The 15681-nt window shown below is 38.4% G+C and overlaps 1 protein-coding gene across 2 annotated transcripts in view; it reads right to left on the bottom strand.

Moving 5' to 3' along the window:
- dph6 (diphthamine biosynthesis 6) overlaps window positions 1-15681 on the bottom strand; it is a 255096-nt gene that overhangs the window by 105174 nt on the left and 134241 nt on the right. For both annotated transcript variants that reach the window (XM_059955869.1, XM_059955875.1), the window contains one exon: window positions 5970-6144. In XM_059955869.1, coding sequence (XP_059811852.1) covers window positions 5970-6144 — 175 coding nt within the window. The remainder of the gene's footprint in view (window positions 1-5969; window positions 6145-15681) is intronic.

The raw sequence follows: 15681 nt of genomic DNA, 5'->3' as shown, positions 1-15681 counted from the left end.
TAGAATACTTTAATTTCAGTACCCTCGGCATGGGAGATCAAAAATAATTTTCCTCTGAAACCAAATTAGTGGCAAAACAGCAGGTTCTCATGAAGATCTTTTCCATCATTTTTATATCCATTAACTTTAATGATACTGGCCGCGAAGATTTGTAATTAGTGGCATCCAATTTTTATTTGGATTGGAAAACATTTGATGTTTTTCATTTAGATGAGACAAAAGGAGGTGATGAGTACAACTGAAATAGGTACTGCACAAAGGAAGCAAGTTTATTGGTATTGAGCTGAACAAATCCAGCAGTTATATAATTAGGATTATTCATATATTAAGTGTATATATTTTTGAAAGGGAATCTTCATTATCCGTTTTCTGATTTTGATATGACACTTTGGCTTTAATCCCTGTCAGATTTATAACTCCATGTCATTCATGCACTATTTAAATTCTGATTCATGTTTTTGCAACACACATTACACTACAATCTTTGCATCTTTGGGCATTTTGCACTTCCTGTTTTATTTATTGTTGTATTTATTATTACAATGCATAACTGTTTACTTTGTGAGCTGCATGCGAACATGAAATTTCATTGCACCCTGGTGTATATGACAATAAACTAATCTAATCTAAATAGCCAGGAAGTCAGTGGGGAATTGAAGACTTTCTAAAAGAAAGTGCCAAAAAGCTAGTGGATCAAAGAAAATAATGTTTAGCACATGGATGTGTGCTTTAGATGGCGAATCCCAGGGCAGAGGTTTGGATGAAAACGCCTACAACCGAAAATAAAATGTAGCAAATCATCTCTTCCAGCCTTGGTTCCTGTCCTGGCTGATCAACTCTGGTGGGGATTCCACTACTGCTTCAACTTAAAACAACTCAGCAGAGTCCAAACTACATAATTCTCAAGGACCCTGTCAATTTCTGGCAGGTGTCCTTGCATCTCTGCTAAGATTGTAACTGACCTGATTAAACTGGAAAGATGTTTATTTAAGTGCTCAACCCCATTCTAACTGCCCCCACCAGATTTCTGGCAGACGATACCAGTTAAAATCAAATCTTCAAGCTTCTTCAATGAAAATTTGGGGGTTCAACCTTGGATTTTATTGCCTTTTTACTTTAGAATTCTGCTGAATCAAATGACATCTTGTGAAGTAAAGGGATAGTGGGTGGCCTGAGAAATCTGAGCACTACAAGCAATGTGTGGCTGATCTCACCCTCAGTCCTCTAGCAAGCTGATGATGGAAGTTTCTTGGATTGTTGTTTACTACAGAGACAGACTACCCTGTTCTGCTGGCTGTTTGATCTTCTACATTTGCTAAAACTCTTCTGCTTTACAGCCAATACTACAGCACCATTTTTATTAAACTCAACTACAGCCCAAAGCAAATATTTAGCAAACTGAATACAATATGCTGCTTTACAGCATTAAACATGATCTGCTTGGTCTCAGGCTGGATGAAATCATGAATATTTGGCAGATGGATCGAAAGCCAGATTGGAATACTTCCTACTTGGACTATTGAAGTAGTTCCAATTTTACTGTCATCTTAAAACAAGAGATTCTGAACAAAACAAAGTGACTTCTTTGAAAATATAGAAATACGAGACCATATGGACCCCAAATACCAATTTAATCTGTGCACTTCAATATAATCTTTATCATGACAATCTGACAAAAAATCTGCTGCACCTGTATTTCTCATCCAATGCAATGCATTTGATAAGCTGTCTGAAGCAGTCTAACAAGCCATTCAATTATAAAAGCAGTTCCATAAAGCATCAACACATGGGCTGCAGTGATTCCAGATAATTCAGCAACTCTCTGCAAAAATTTGCATACATCTAACTGTATGCAAATTTCTCATACATTTTAATGGACATTTTAAGGTTGTAAAATTAATAATAAAATATTTCAGGATATTCATTAATGACTAAATAGTATCTGAATAGTTTAATGATGGATTGTGCCTGGCTGATTATTCCATAAAATGAAGGAATCATAGCAAATGCATATGGCTGATGTGATACAGGTTACTTTAGAAACTGGGTACTTTGGCCTACAGACAGCTCTCAGGAATAGACCACTTATGCAACCTGAGGAATGGCTATGTATGACACACAGGGGCACTTTCTGCACTGGAACCCAGACAATGGGTCATAATCATAGAGATGCTTATAATGATGAAAGAGTGACAAACAGTGAATGGCAACAGCTTTTCCACAGAGGCACGTGACTTAGTCACTGCACAGGCACCAACAACCATTTTGACCATGGGGTTACTAATTGAAAATTCAATAATGCACAAGACCTCAGACTTACACAAAGGTTGCAATTACAATCGAGGGAGAGAAGTTCAATACCTAGGGGTTTGTACTGTAATAGACTAGTTTGGCTGGAAGCTCTACGAACATGGCAAGTATTTTGAAAACCTGTTTGGGTTGTGAGCGACCAGTGCAAGATTATTTCCCGTAGACGCTCTAAATGATAGACACCATTATATGGTTTCAGATAGCAAAAATGGATTTTCTATACAAGCACAATTAGTATGGAAAATGTCCATCCTAATTTCTAGACAGGCATAATTTGAATCACTAAACCATTGTATTCCCAGAAATGAGGATATTCATTTGACAGAATTATGAGGCAACCGTTTCCAACAGCAGAAAGGACAAAACTTAGGAAATTAAATGGAAGAGATTTAGAACATGGAGTTGAGGAAAACCTCTGCATAGTTATGAAGCTGTGATCCTTGCTGCTACTCTTGCTGGCTTACTGAAAATGTGCCAATTTTCAAAATTAGACCTCATAGGTGATTGAAGAAAGCAGATGGTGAAGGAATAAAGAAAACAGAGCAGATAAGTACAATTAGTTTATCTCCATGAAGCATCAATGCTGCCAAAACCAACTGGCCATCCTAGTGTTATAACCTTTTCACATTCTGAGACCAGAGTGTATTTTAACAATCCAAAAGGTTAACATTGTTTATTATGTACTATTATTCATCCGTTTCATTTCTTTATCTGAAAGAGCTTAAGGAAATGGGACAATGCCTAAGTAGCTCCTACTTCAGATCATTCTAATTAAAATCAAAATACTTCATCTTTACAAAAATAAATCTTAAGATTCATTGGCATAAGACATGTCTGCTGCTTTTTAATTTGTGGGTTATCTACATTCATTTTAGATCAGTATCAGCCAAAGAGTATATGAACATTTTTTAAAAATGGTGCACCCATTTGTCATACTTCTATTTCACAGATGCACTGAACATGTCAAAATTACATCATTTGGACATTAACGGGATATCCATTTAGCATCCTTCCTAATGCCATGCGGCAACATTGAGTAAAGGAAGCAGAACATTTAAAAAACAATAGGACCATGAACTATTGATAAGGTTTGCAACCATATTGCAGAATTTTATACTTCTTTAAAAATTTGGTTTAATTTAGATTTTTATTGTACATAGGCAATCTAACAATTATAGATTATAGCTGACTCAATGCTACAAATTAAATAGCAATAGATTTGAAAAGGTATCTAGTGCTTTCCTGGCATATATGACAAATATACTCTTTATGGGCTTCCAGCTGGATACAGATATCAATTTCAACCGATGTTTTGATGACAAACTTTGCCCTGATGAAGGTGGCAGCATTCATTATCAAAAAGTCAGTTAAAATTGATACCTGTACCCAACTGGAAGCCTGAGAAGAGTTTATTTGAGCCACAGATTTATATTTCTCTACTTTTATCTGCTGCAAAACATGCACAATTATTTGCATTCTCTTGCTCACATGAAAAAAAAACAATTCCAAGAAAGAAAATAAAAAAAGAGATTAGCTTTATTTGTCACAAGTTCTTTGAAACATACAGTAAAATAGGTCGATTGCATCAATGACCAACAAGGTCCAAGGATGTGCTGGGGGGCAGCCTGCAAAGGTAGTAATGCTTCTGATGCCAATGTAGCATGCCCACAACTTACCAACCTGTATATCTTTGGAATCTGGGAGGTAACCAGAGCACCTTGTGGAAACCCCCACTGCCACAGGAAGAATGTGCAAACTCCTTACAGACAGTGGCAGGAATTGAACTGCGATCGCTAGCACTGTAAAGGGTTGCGCTAACTGCTATAGTACAGTATGCCCATTTGAAGAAAGGCAATTGGATTTGCAGATCTTCTTTCTACTGTTGCTTTTAGAACAAAATTTAATGAAGCGAAACAAAATATTTTAGAGTTTACAGGAATAGATCTCCTTACAATTCCAATTAATTTGATTAATCCCTTTTAGTCAACAGGCAATGAGTTATATTCTAGTGCTGTTTTACTTCACAAGCCATGTGAAGATGTTTAACCACTGTTATTGCCTTTAGCACCTCAAATTATTGGTGTATTATTTCATGCATGCACTGTCCTTTTATCAATTGCTTTTGAAGTCATGTTAATAGACTAGAAAATTGAGACATTTATGAAGTATAGGCAGTGTTTATGGAAAAAATCCATAAAATATGACAAAGGCAAGCATTGATAAAAGCTGCTTTTTAATAGATTATGGCAAAGTGATCCTGCTAGAAGCTGACAACTGACTCCTCTGAGATCACTCATTTTTATGGGATTAATTTTGTCGTACTATAAATGAAGTTAAGCGTCCTAATTGATCTGTACACAGAGTACAGTATTTCAGCACAAAACCTTATAACCCTCCTTATACTCTGCTCTGCTGATCCTCGGCTAATTATCTTCTACTGATAACTGAGAAAGACATTTCTACTGGCAAATTAAACTGATAGTTCTGACATAGTTTTATTCAGAATAGAGCAATTCTTGATAGAGCACATCAAAATCAGCTTTAGTGTCAATAAGTGTTGCTAATTTATCTTGTCAATTTTATTGACTATCAAAGGGGAACAAACATGAAAAAAATTGACTAAATATTTAATAACAAAAATTAATGAGCTATAAATTATAATTCTCTACAATAATTACAACTGAAGCTTTAGGCAAAATATTCTCCTGAGATTACTAAAATACAAAAATCATTATTCTATCAGTTTCATTTCAAAATACAGAGCTTGTTTCACAAGTCTGAAACTAGATGGTGTACAGCTGAAATTCTTTCACCTCTGGGCTTCTTGGCTTGAAATCTAGCTCACTCAAAGTTAATCATGTCTCTCCTAGATGTATTTTTGTCCTAATTGCGTTTTACATATTCTTAGTTCTGTTTATAATGGATCTGTGATGCAGAACTCCTCACTATTTGGGAACAACTAAAAGTAAAATAAAACTCTAGCATTCCATGTCACTTGCTCTGTTTCATAAAAGCTCTATAGTCGATACCTTATTATGACTCAAGACACAATGATGTGGGAGAAAAACAAGAGAATAAAAATGACAACACTCCTTGAAAAATCAGCTGACTGGTGATCCCGCACCTAAATGGGCTTTATTAACAGAAACAAGAAGAATTCAGCCTCCAGGTGGCAAGAACCAAACAGAAGAGACAGCTGTGAGAAGCTCTGTCAATAAATGTTTCCATTGTCACAGCAGTGTATAATATTACATATTAGAAACAAGAGCTAGTTTAATGACTCAAATTACTTAAACATTATTACAAATAAATGGTAATTTTGCATTACTGCCATCAGCCTTGTTCCAGCACAATACACACATTTATAAAGGTATGATTTTCTCTCATGGTTTCCAATACATTTAGCAGCAGTCCCTACCTCCCTATAGGACTATCAATAGCTTCAGGCAACTGAGGTAATTAGCTATCAAAGTTGAGATGTTCTGTTCCTAAAAAACCATGGCTCTTGGTGCTTTGAGTTTTCATCATCAAGTAACAGAATCATTCTGAAGAGAAGGTTCTTACTGCAATTAAAAACAATGCTGGTCTTCAGTATACAATAGTATTGGAACATGATTCCTTGCTTAACTTGTGACTTTTTAACCAGTATCATTGCTTACCTTTATGGACTGACTGTAAGGTCCTATGTTAGCAGGTGCCCAATGTGAAATACTCTGAACATGCATAACCTCCTTTTGCTGTTTTGTTACATCTTGGGAAGCTGATTCATTTTTGTGTAAAAGGCAATCAACTTGAAGCAATATTCCATCAGGTAACGGGACTTCTACACAAACCCTAGAAAAACACAGGGATGATTTAATACAGGGTAACTTTGTGGACTGTTTGAACTTTCAATAGTTCCAAAATACTGTGTTGGGAATACAGTGTCAGGAAGCGTATGGTCATGTACCTTGGTAGAAGAAATAAAAGCAAAGACTATTTTCTAAATGGAAAGAAAATTCAAAAATTTGAGGTGCAAAAGAACTTGAGAGTCGTTATGCAGGATTCCACAAAGGTTAATTTGCAGGTTGAGTTGGGGCTGAGGAAGGCTAATGTGATGTTAGCAAGGATGTAATGTTAAGGATTTATAAAGCACTGGTGAAGCCTCAATCAGAGTATTGTGAGCAGTTTTGAGCCCCTTATCTAAGAAAGGATGTGCTGACGTTGCAGAGGGTTCAAAGGAGGTTCATTAAAATGATTTCAGGATTGAAAGGCTTATCATATGAGGAGCATTTGATAATTCTGGGCCTACTCACTGGAATTCGGAAGAATGATGGGAGATCTCAAAGAAACCTTTCAAATGTTGAAAGGCCTTGATACAGTGGATGAAGAGATGATGTTTGTTATGTTGGGTGAGTCTAAGACCTGAGGCTACAGCCTCAGAATAAAGGGAAGTCCATTTAGAATGGAGAAGAGGAGAAATTTCTTTAGCTAGAGAGTGGTGAATCTGCGGAATTTGTTGCAACAGGCAGCTGTGGATACCAAGTCATTGGCTATACATAAAGCAAAGGAGACTCAATGCGCCAAATTCTTATGGTCTTATATTACACACGCTATCATAGTCCTCTTATTTTAAGACATTTTCCAGAAAGAATCCCTTTCCCTCTTTGCTTTGTAGTTGAGAGTCAATATTAACAGTGCACCAGGAATTAATGCATGATTGTACAGAATACACATACTAATTTCATCTATAAGTCTTTTAAATTGATAATGTATCATAGATTGTTATAGTACATAAGGAAACCTTGGAATTTGTGACAGTGTCTATAATAGCAGTCCGATGCTTTCACTCTTTCTCCAGAGCTTTCCAATTTATTTTCCTTCCAAGTGTTGATCCAATTTTTTAACTTGATCTCTCATTCCACCACGTGTACAAGCTGTGAGGACCATATTATCATTACTTCCTGCACAAAAGAGTTTTTCCACACATCTCTCTTTTTCCTTTTGCCACCCAAAACTTCAGTGTGTCCCCAGTTATCACAAATGGGAATAGCCTCCCTCCAACTAACCCAACAATGAATTCATATCTCTATGAAACCTCTTTTCTTCTTTGTTGAATCAAGTTAAATTTCACCTTCTGCAGTTGAGCCATTAACGGCTTAAATCCTCCATTTCTGAATCTGTCTTATTATTTATTTCTGTACCTTGCCTCTGACTTCCTCATTCTTCCCAAAGGTCTAGGTACTATTTTTCCACTGTGGCCTAACCAATGATTTATACAGGTCCAACATAGCTTCCTCATCTTTGAACTCTGGGCCTCTGTTTATAAATTTGAGCATTCCATGGGAAACACCTGAGAAGGTAGTGGAGAATAACAGAGCTAAGATCCTCTGGGGCTTCCAAATACAGACAGATAAGCAGGTACTGGCCAGCCTACCAGACATAGTAATGCTGGACATGGAGCAGAAGCAAATAATAGTAATAGATGTGGCAATCTTGAATGACGGTAACATCGGGAAGAAAGAATGAGAAGCTGGAGAAATACCAGGACGTGAAAGAGCAGAGAGAAAGGATGTGTAAGGTTAAAGCCAGAGTAATCCAGGTGGTGATAGGAGCACTTGGAGCTGTAACACCTGGACTGGGAGAGTGGCTCCAACAAATTCCGGGAACAACATCTGAAATCTCAGTCCAGAAGACCACACGGAACAGCAATGATGCTGTGTCGAATGTTCAAGCTCCCAGACCTCTGGTAGAGGATCCAAGATTGAGGGAAAAATACACATACCCACCACCTATAAGGAGTGAGAGAAAAAAAAATACACACACATTCATGTACACGAAGAGCCTAGACACATCTATAGTTTAAAAAAGCAACAACTTGCCAGCATTGATCCCGGATTAAATAACAATCTCTAACATAAATGCACATGTCTGATGTTTGAAACAAAAAAAAATGTTTCATCCTTTGTCTTCTGTTAGGCATTTTGCCCATCAGGCTATCTAATGATATACTGTTGTATTGTTTGATGAAGTTATTGGGAACTAAAGTATTCATATTCATTAAAAACAATGGTTCATTTTATATGTATACTTTCAGAGACCTGCATCATGCTAAAAGGATCATTGCATAAAATTTTAATTGCTCGTGTCAATGAAGTACCTAAATTAGTGAAAAAAAATCCATGAGCCTACATAAAAATTTTATCACCTCATGGTCATCAACAAATAAGACCACACAGAGTGTTTTGCAGAACATGAAGTAAATGCTTTTCTCTAAGCAGCTAACAGTGAACCTTTTCAAAATGCACTGCCTAAAATTTTTCATCAAGAGTTATATTATCCAATGCTGTAAAGCTAAATATAAGAAAGCTTATGAAAGTGAAGGAAACTCTAGGTAGAAAAAATAAAAGATGACGTAAACTGTAGCAGAGTCTAATCATCTCACAGTACTTAGTAAAACTCTGTGACCCATTTCAATAGCATGAATTTAAATACAGTATAGCACCTGAGGGGAGGTAGCCATCTGTACAAAGATTAATAACATTTCATTTGCTGTGGATTTCTACAATATTGTCCTCAGCATGTCATTCTTCACCTAAGTTAAGATACATTGTAAAGAAGTAAAAATCAATTCAGTAACAGAGACTGTTATAAAGATGCAACAGGAGACCTAACATTGCCCATCTCTTACTACACTCTAGAAGGACTACAGAATTAAGGCTTTGTTCAGTTAGCTTGATGGGATTATAGAGCTACAGTACTGTGCAAATGTTTTAGGCATGTGTATGCATAGCTAGGGTGCCTAAGGCTTTTGCACAGTACTGTATTTGTCAACATGGAGCGGAGAGTGAGTTTGTATATCTAGCAGAAGCAAATGATGTTGGGAATGGCAAGGGGTGAGCAACATGGGAGAGGTATGGGATAGGTGGCAGAGAAAGAGTAGCAGGGGTGGAGAAGTGCCATGGGTGCGGACACACCCAGCCCTGAGACACCAGGCAAGGTCATTTGAATCCAAACAATTGGTTTATTGATTATAGAATGTCTCTCTGGTGCTTCTCACACCCCCAACCATGATTTGCCTCTCCCTGCCCCTTTCCCACTCTCAGTCCACAATAAAGACCCATATCAGAATCACATTTCATGTCATGAAACTTGTTTTGTTTTGCAATAGTAGCAATATAGTGCAATACGTAACATTACTACAGTACTGCGCAAAGGTTGTAAGATCCCTAGCTACATATATGTGCCTAATACTTTTGCACAGTACTGTAAAGTAAAAATAAAGACAACACACCCTGCAGTCCCTCTGGTAAAAGTCAAGGGAAAAAGATTGATTCTTTCTGCAAAGTGTGGGGATGATTATAATTGTCCAACTCAGACCATTGTGAATAGTTAGTCCTGCAGCAAGATCCAAAATTCCTTTGTGGATGAGGAGACACATTAGGGTCAAAGCTTATGGGGTAGTTTAAAGGCTGAACTTCTTCATTTGTGAGAATGGAGGCAATGCCATTATCTTGACCACACTAGTGGAGCTCAGTAAATCTCAGCAAAAGGGAAAGATCCTCCTTATCGAGGCTCATATGGATATGGAGGAGTGCAGATGGACATCTGTCCTACTGTCATTCATGGAGTCATTAAAGGTATTTCAAGTTTATCATAGCCAAGTGAAGAATATATTCATCTACGTGTGGTTTGGACTAGAGCAGATGTAGTATTTAAAGCTGAGACATCTTAATTGGAAAGTTCAAGGGGAAAAAGAGCTATTTAGTCATCTTTACCATCCATGAATAAGAATAAAAAAAACTCCTTTGTCAAAGAAGTTCATAATCTCCCTACACTCCCAGCTCTTCACTTCACAATACTAGTTCTGCTAGAATGGGTAATTTCAACCTCTGACTGCTAAATTGTATTGATTACAGCATAAAGTTAACTTAACTTTCCACCCTTCCCTCAAACTCTAAATATTTCAAACTCATTAACACAAGAAATTCTGCAGATGCTGGAAATCCAAAGCAACACACACACAACAATGCTGGAGGAACTCAGCAGGACAGGTAGTGTTGATGGAAATGAACAAACAGTTGACGGTTTGGGCTGAGGCTCGGTCCTGAAGAAGAAATTGGTCCGAAATGTTGACTCTTCATTCATTTCCGTATGTGGTCTGACCTACTGAGTTCCTCCAGCATTTTGTGTATGTTGCTTTCAACCTCATTCTTTAGCTTCCTTATATATTCACATAATTCAAAAGAATAGTCATTGACAGATTGCATGGTAAGTACAAACCCCATTTCCAGAAAAGTTGGGATATTTTCCAAAATGCAATAAAAACAAAAATCTGAAATGTTAATTCACGCGAACCTTTATTTAACTGACAAAAGTACAAAGAAAAGATTTTCAATAGTTTTACTGACTAACTTAATTGTATTTTGTAAATATACACAAATTTAGAATTTGATGGCTGCAACACACTCAACAAAAGTTGGGACAGAGGCATGTTTACCATTGTGTTACATCACCTTTCTTTTTAATAACACTTTTTAATCGTTTTGGAACTGAGGATATTAATTGTAGTAGATTTGCAATTGGAAACTTTGTCCATTCTTGCTTGATATAAGATTTCAGCTGCTCAACAGTCCGTGGTCTCCATTGTCTGATTCTCCTCTTCATGATGCGCCATACATTTTCAATAGGTGATAGATCTGGACTGGCAGCAGGCCAGTCAAGCACATGCACTCTGTGTCTACGAAGCCACACTGTTGTAGCCCGTGCAGAATGTGGTCTGGCATTGTCCTGCTGAAATAAGCATGGACATCCTGGGAAGAGATGTCGCCTTGAAGGCAACAAATGTCTCTCTAAAATTCTAATATACGCCACAGAGTCAATGGTACCTTCACATACATGCAACTCACCCATGCTGTGGGCACTGATGCACCCCCATACCATCACAGATGCTGGCTTTTGCAACTTTCGCTTATAACAATCAGGATGATCATTTTCATCTTTGGCACGGAGAACTCGATGCCTGTTTTTTTTTGCAGAAAACTAGCTGAAATGTGGACTCATCTGACCACAGCACACGGTTCCACAGTCTTTTGGTCCATCTGAGATGAGTTCGGGCCCAGAGAATTTGCCGGCGTTTCTGCATAGAGTTGATGTATGGCTTCCTCCTTGTTTAATACAGTTTCAAGTTGCATTTCTGGATGCAGCGACGGACTGTGTTAAGTGACAATGGTTTTCCGAAGTACTCCCGAGCCCAGGTGGCTATAATTGTCACAGTAGCATGATGGTTTCTTAGGCAGTGCCGCCTGAGAGCTCGAAGATCACGCGCATTCAACAGTGGTTTCCAACCTTGTCCTTTATGCACTGAGGTATCTCTGAATCTTTTCACAATATTATGTACTGAAGATGTTGAAAGACCTAAATTCTCTGCAATCTTGTGTTGAGAGATGTTCCTTTGGAACTGACTAACAATTCTCTCATGAAATTTGGCACAAAGGGGTGCGCCACGACCCATCCTTGCTTGCAAAGACTGAGCCTTTTATGGACGCTACTTTTATACCCAGTCATGATACCTCACCTGCTACTAATTAGCCTGCTTAATGTGAAGTCTTCCAAACCGGTGTTACTTGAATATTCTGTGCACTTCTCAATCTTATTTTAACTCTGTCCCAACTTCTGTTGTGTATTGCAGCCATCAAATACTAAATTTGTGTATATTTACAAACCATAATTAAGTTGGTCAGTAAAACTATTAAAAATCTTTTCTTCGTACTTTTGTCAGTTAAATAAGGGTTCACATGAATTAACATATCACAGATTTTTGTTTTTATTGCATTTTGGAAAATATCCCAACTTTTCTGGAAATGGGGTTTGTACTTATTTCCCTTAGATTCTAAATTTCCCAATCTTTCTTTCCTCCTACACCAAGTTAAATCCCAAAATTAGTTAAACTCTAATTTTCCTTGTCATTTAATCTGATTTTATTTAAACTGTACCCAATCACTGAACAGGAGCACGAGAAGTAGAGGCAACTTCACATAGGACAAAGATTGAAGATGAAACTTTGTGGCAGTTATCGGAGTTTGAACTGCACCCCATCAGTGAACTGGATTCATTAGCAAGGGTGAATAAAAATAAGGTAGGTTCAAGCTGCTCGGGCATTGTGTGAGTGGGCCATTGAGGATGCTTTCACATTGACTCGTCAGGCTTAAGCAAAGTCGGGCTTGGCTGAGGTAAGTTTCTTATTCGCCTTCTTCTTTATTCTTCATTCCTCATCTGTTAGAGCACAGTCAGTGAAATGAGAATGACTCCAGGGGCTGTAGTGTGTTGTTTGTGGGAATTCTGGGAGACCTCAGCCCTCAGAATAACCACATCTGCACCACATGCATCGAACTGCAGCTCCTCAGAGAATGTGTTAAGGAACTGGAGCTGTAGCTCGATGACATTCAGCTCATAAAGGAGACTGAGGAAGTGAGAGATAGGAGCTACAGGGCGATAGCAGGAGACAGGTAATTGGGTGACAGTCAGGAAAAGAAATGGAAATGGGCAGCCAGTACCGAGTACCCCCGTGGACATTCCCTCAACAATTAATATACTGTTTCAGATACTATTCCTAGTGGGGAGAGCCACAACAACCAGCTCTCTGACACTGAGTCTGGTGCTGTGGTTCAGAAGAGAATAGAGAAGAAGAGGACTGCAGCAGTGAGAGGAGATGTCACAGTTAGAGGAACAGAGATGAGATTCTGTGGACGCAATGGAGACATCCGGATGATATGTTGCCTCCAGGTGCCAGGGTCGGGGAGTCTCGGATCCGGTCTACAGCATTCAAAAGGGGGAGGGTGAGCAGCTAGATGTCTTGGTAGATATGAGAACCAATGACATAAAGAGAGGAGATCCTGTAGGAAGATTTTAGGGAGTTAGAAGGCTGAAAAGCAGAACGTCTAGAGTAGAAATCTCTGGAATGCTGCCTCTGCTATGCACCAGTGAAGTTAAGAATAGGAACATTTTGCAGATAAATGCATGGCTGAGGAACTGATGCAGGGGCAGGGGTTCAGATTTCTGGATCATTGGGTTCTCTTCTTGGGAAGGTACGACCTGTACAAAAAGGAAGGGTTACATTGAAAGTGAAGTGAACCAAAACCTTGGTGGGCAGGTTTTGTTAGAGCTGTTCAGGAGTGTTCAAACTAATTTGACAGGGGAATGGGAACCAGAGTGATAGGGTTGAGGATGGTTTACAAACAGAGGCAGTATGTAGTGTGACTGCAGGCAAAGACAGTTTGATGATAATGCAAAATTGCAGCCAACTGGATGAGTTGCAATGTTTGGGACAAAATCAAAAAGGTTGATGAATACAGGAGTTAAGGTGTTATATTTGAATGCAGGCAGTATACAGAAGGTAGATGAACCTATAGCACAGTTTGAGATTGGCATGGATGACGTAGTGGGCATCACTGAATTGTGGCTGAAAGTTGATAGATGGGAGCTTAACATCCAAAGATACACATTGTATTGAAAGGACAGGCAAGTAGGCAGAGGGGGTGGGGAGGCTCTCTTGGGAAAAGAAAATGAAATCAAATTGTTCAAAGGGATAACATAGGATCAGATGGTATAGAATCATCATAGGTAGAGTTAAGAAACTGCAAGGGCAAAAACACCCTGCTATGAGTTATATACACAGCTCTGAAAAGTAGCAAAGATGTGGGCTACAATTACAAGGGGAGATGGAAAATGCATGTCAAAAAGTCAATGTTACAATAGTCATGGGGATTTCAATATTCAGATTCAGATTCAGTTTATCGTCATTTAGAAACCACAAATGCAATGCAGTTAAAAAATGAGACAACGTTCTCCGGAATGACATCACAAAAAATGAACACGACAAAACAGACCACACAAGAAAAACCACATAGCATTTGGTAATCCCCAATCCAGAGTCCGGAGAGGCTGATTTATCAATATCACGCTACCATCTTAGCACGTTCCCCGGAAAGGAACTCCAAACCCATCAGACAAAACAAGACTACTCAGACACACCAAGTCAAGAGACCAGCACTACCACCCAACAAACCAAAAACCTACACAAAACCACATAGTTATAGTTAACATTTAGTTGCAACAGTGCAGACAATACCATAATTGATAAAAGACTATCTGACAAAAACCACATAATTTAACATATAGTTCCAACAGTGCAAAGCAATACCATAATCTGATAAACAGCAGACCATGGCACAGTAAAAAAGAAGTCTTGCATAATATGCACATAGACTGGGAAAATCAAGTTGGTGCTGAATCCCAAGAGGGGGGGATTTATAGAATGTCTACAAGACAGCTTTTTAAAGGAGCTTGTGGTTGAGTCCACTAAGTGATCAACTATTCTGGATTGAGTGTTGTGCTATTAACCAGAATTGATTTAGAGAGCTTAAGATAAAGGAACCCTTCAGGAAAAAGTGATCATAGTATGATAGAATTCACCCTGCAATTTGAGGAGAAGCTAAAGTTAGATGTATCAGTATTACGTGGAGTAAAGGGAATAACAGAGGCATGAGAGAGGAGTTGGTCAAAGTTGATTGGTTGGGGACACTAACAGGGATGACAGCACAGCACCAATGACTGGAGCTTCTGAGGGGAATTCAGAAGGCACAGGATAGAAACATCCTCAAGAAGTAGTATTCTAAAGGCAGGATGATGTAACTGCGACTGACAAGGGAAGTCAAAGCTAATATAAAAGCGAAAGAGAAGGCACATATATAGAGCAAAATTGGTTGTAAGTTAGAGGACGGGAAAGCTTTTACAAAACAATAGAAGGCAACTAAAAAGGCATAAAGAGGGAAAAGATAAAATATAAAGGTAAACTAGCCAATAATAAAAAAGAGGATCCCAAAGTATCTTCAAATATATATATAAAGAATAAAACAAATGCGGGAGTAGTTATCAGACCGATGGAAAATGATGCTGGAAGGGTAGTAATGAGGGATAAGGAAATGGTTGACGAACTGAAAAAGTATTTTGCATCATTCTTCACTGTGGATGACACTAGGAGTATGTTGCAAGTTCGAGAGTGTCAGGGGGCAGCAGTGAGTGAAGTTGCCATTACTAGGGAGAAGGTGCTTTGGAAACTGAAAAGTCTGAAAGTAGTTAAATCACCTGGACTAGATAGCCTACATCCCATGGTTCTGAAAGAGGTGGCTGAAGAGATTTTTGGGACATTAGCAATGATCTTTCAACAGTCAACAGATTTTGGCACTGTTCTGGAGGACTGTTAAATTCTAAATGTCTCCACTCTTCAAGAAGCGGGAGAGGCAGAAGAAAGGAAATTATAAGCCTGTTAGTCTGACCTCAGTGGCTTGGAAGATGTTGGATTCGCTTGTTAAGGATGTGGTTTCAGGGTTC

The sequence above is a fragment of the Hypanus sabinus genome, chromosome 2 (genome assembly GCF_030144855.1).
Source record: "Hypanus sabinus isolate sHypSab1 chromosome 2, sHypSab1.hap1, whole genome shotgun sequence".
NCBI lineage: Eukaryota > Metazoa > Chordata > Chondrichthyes > Myliobatiformes > Dasyatidae > Hypanus > Hypanus sabinus.
Note: the sequence above shows the minus strand (reverse complement) of the source record. Positions and strands in the feature narration are given on the sequence as shown.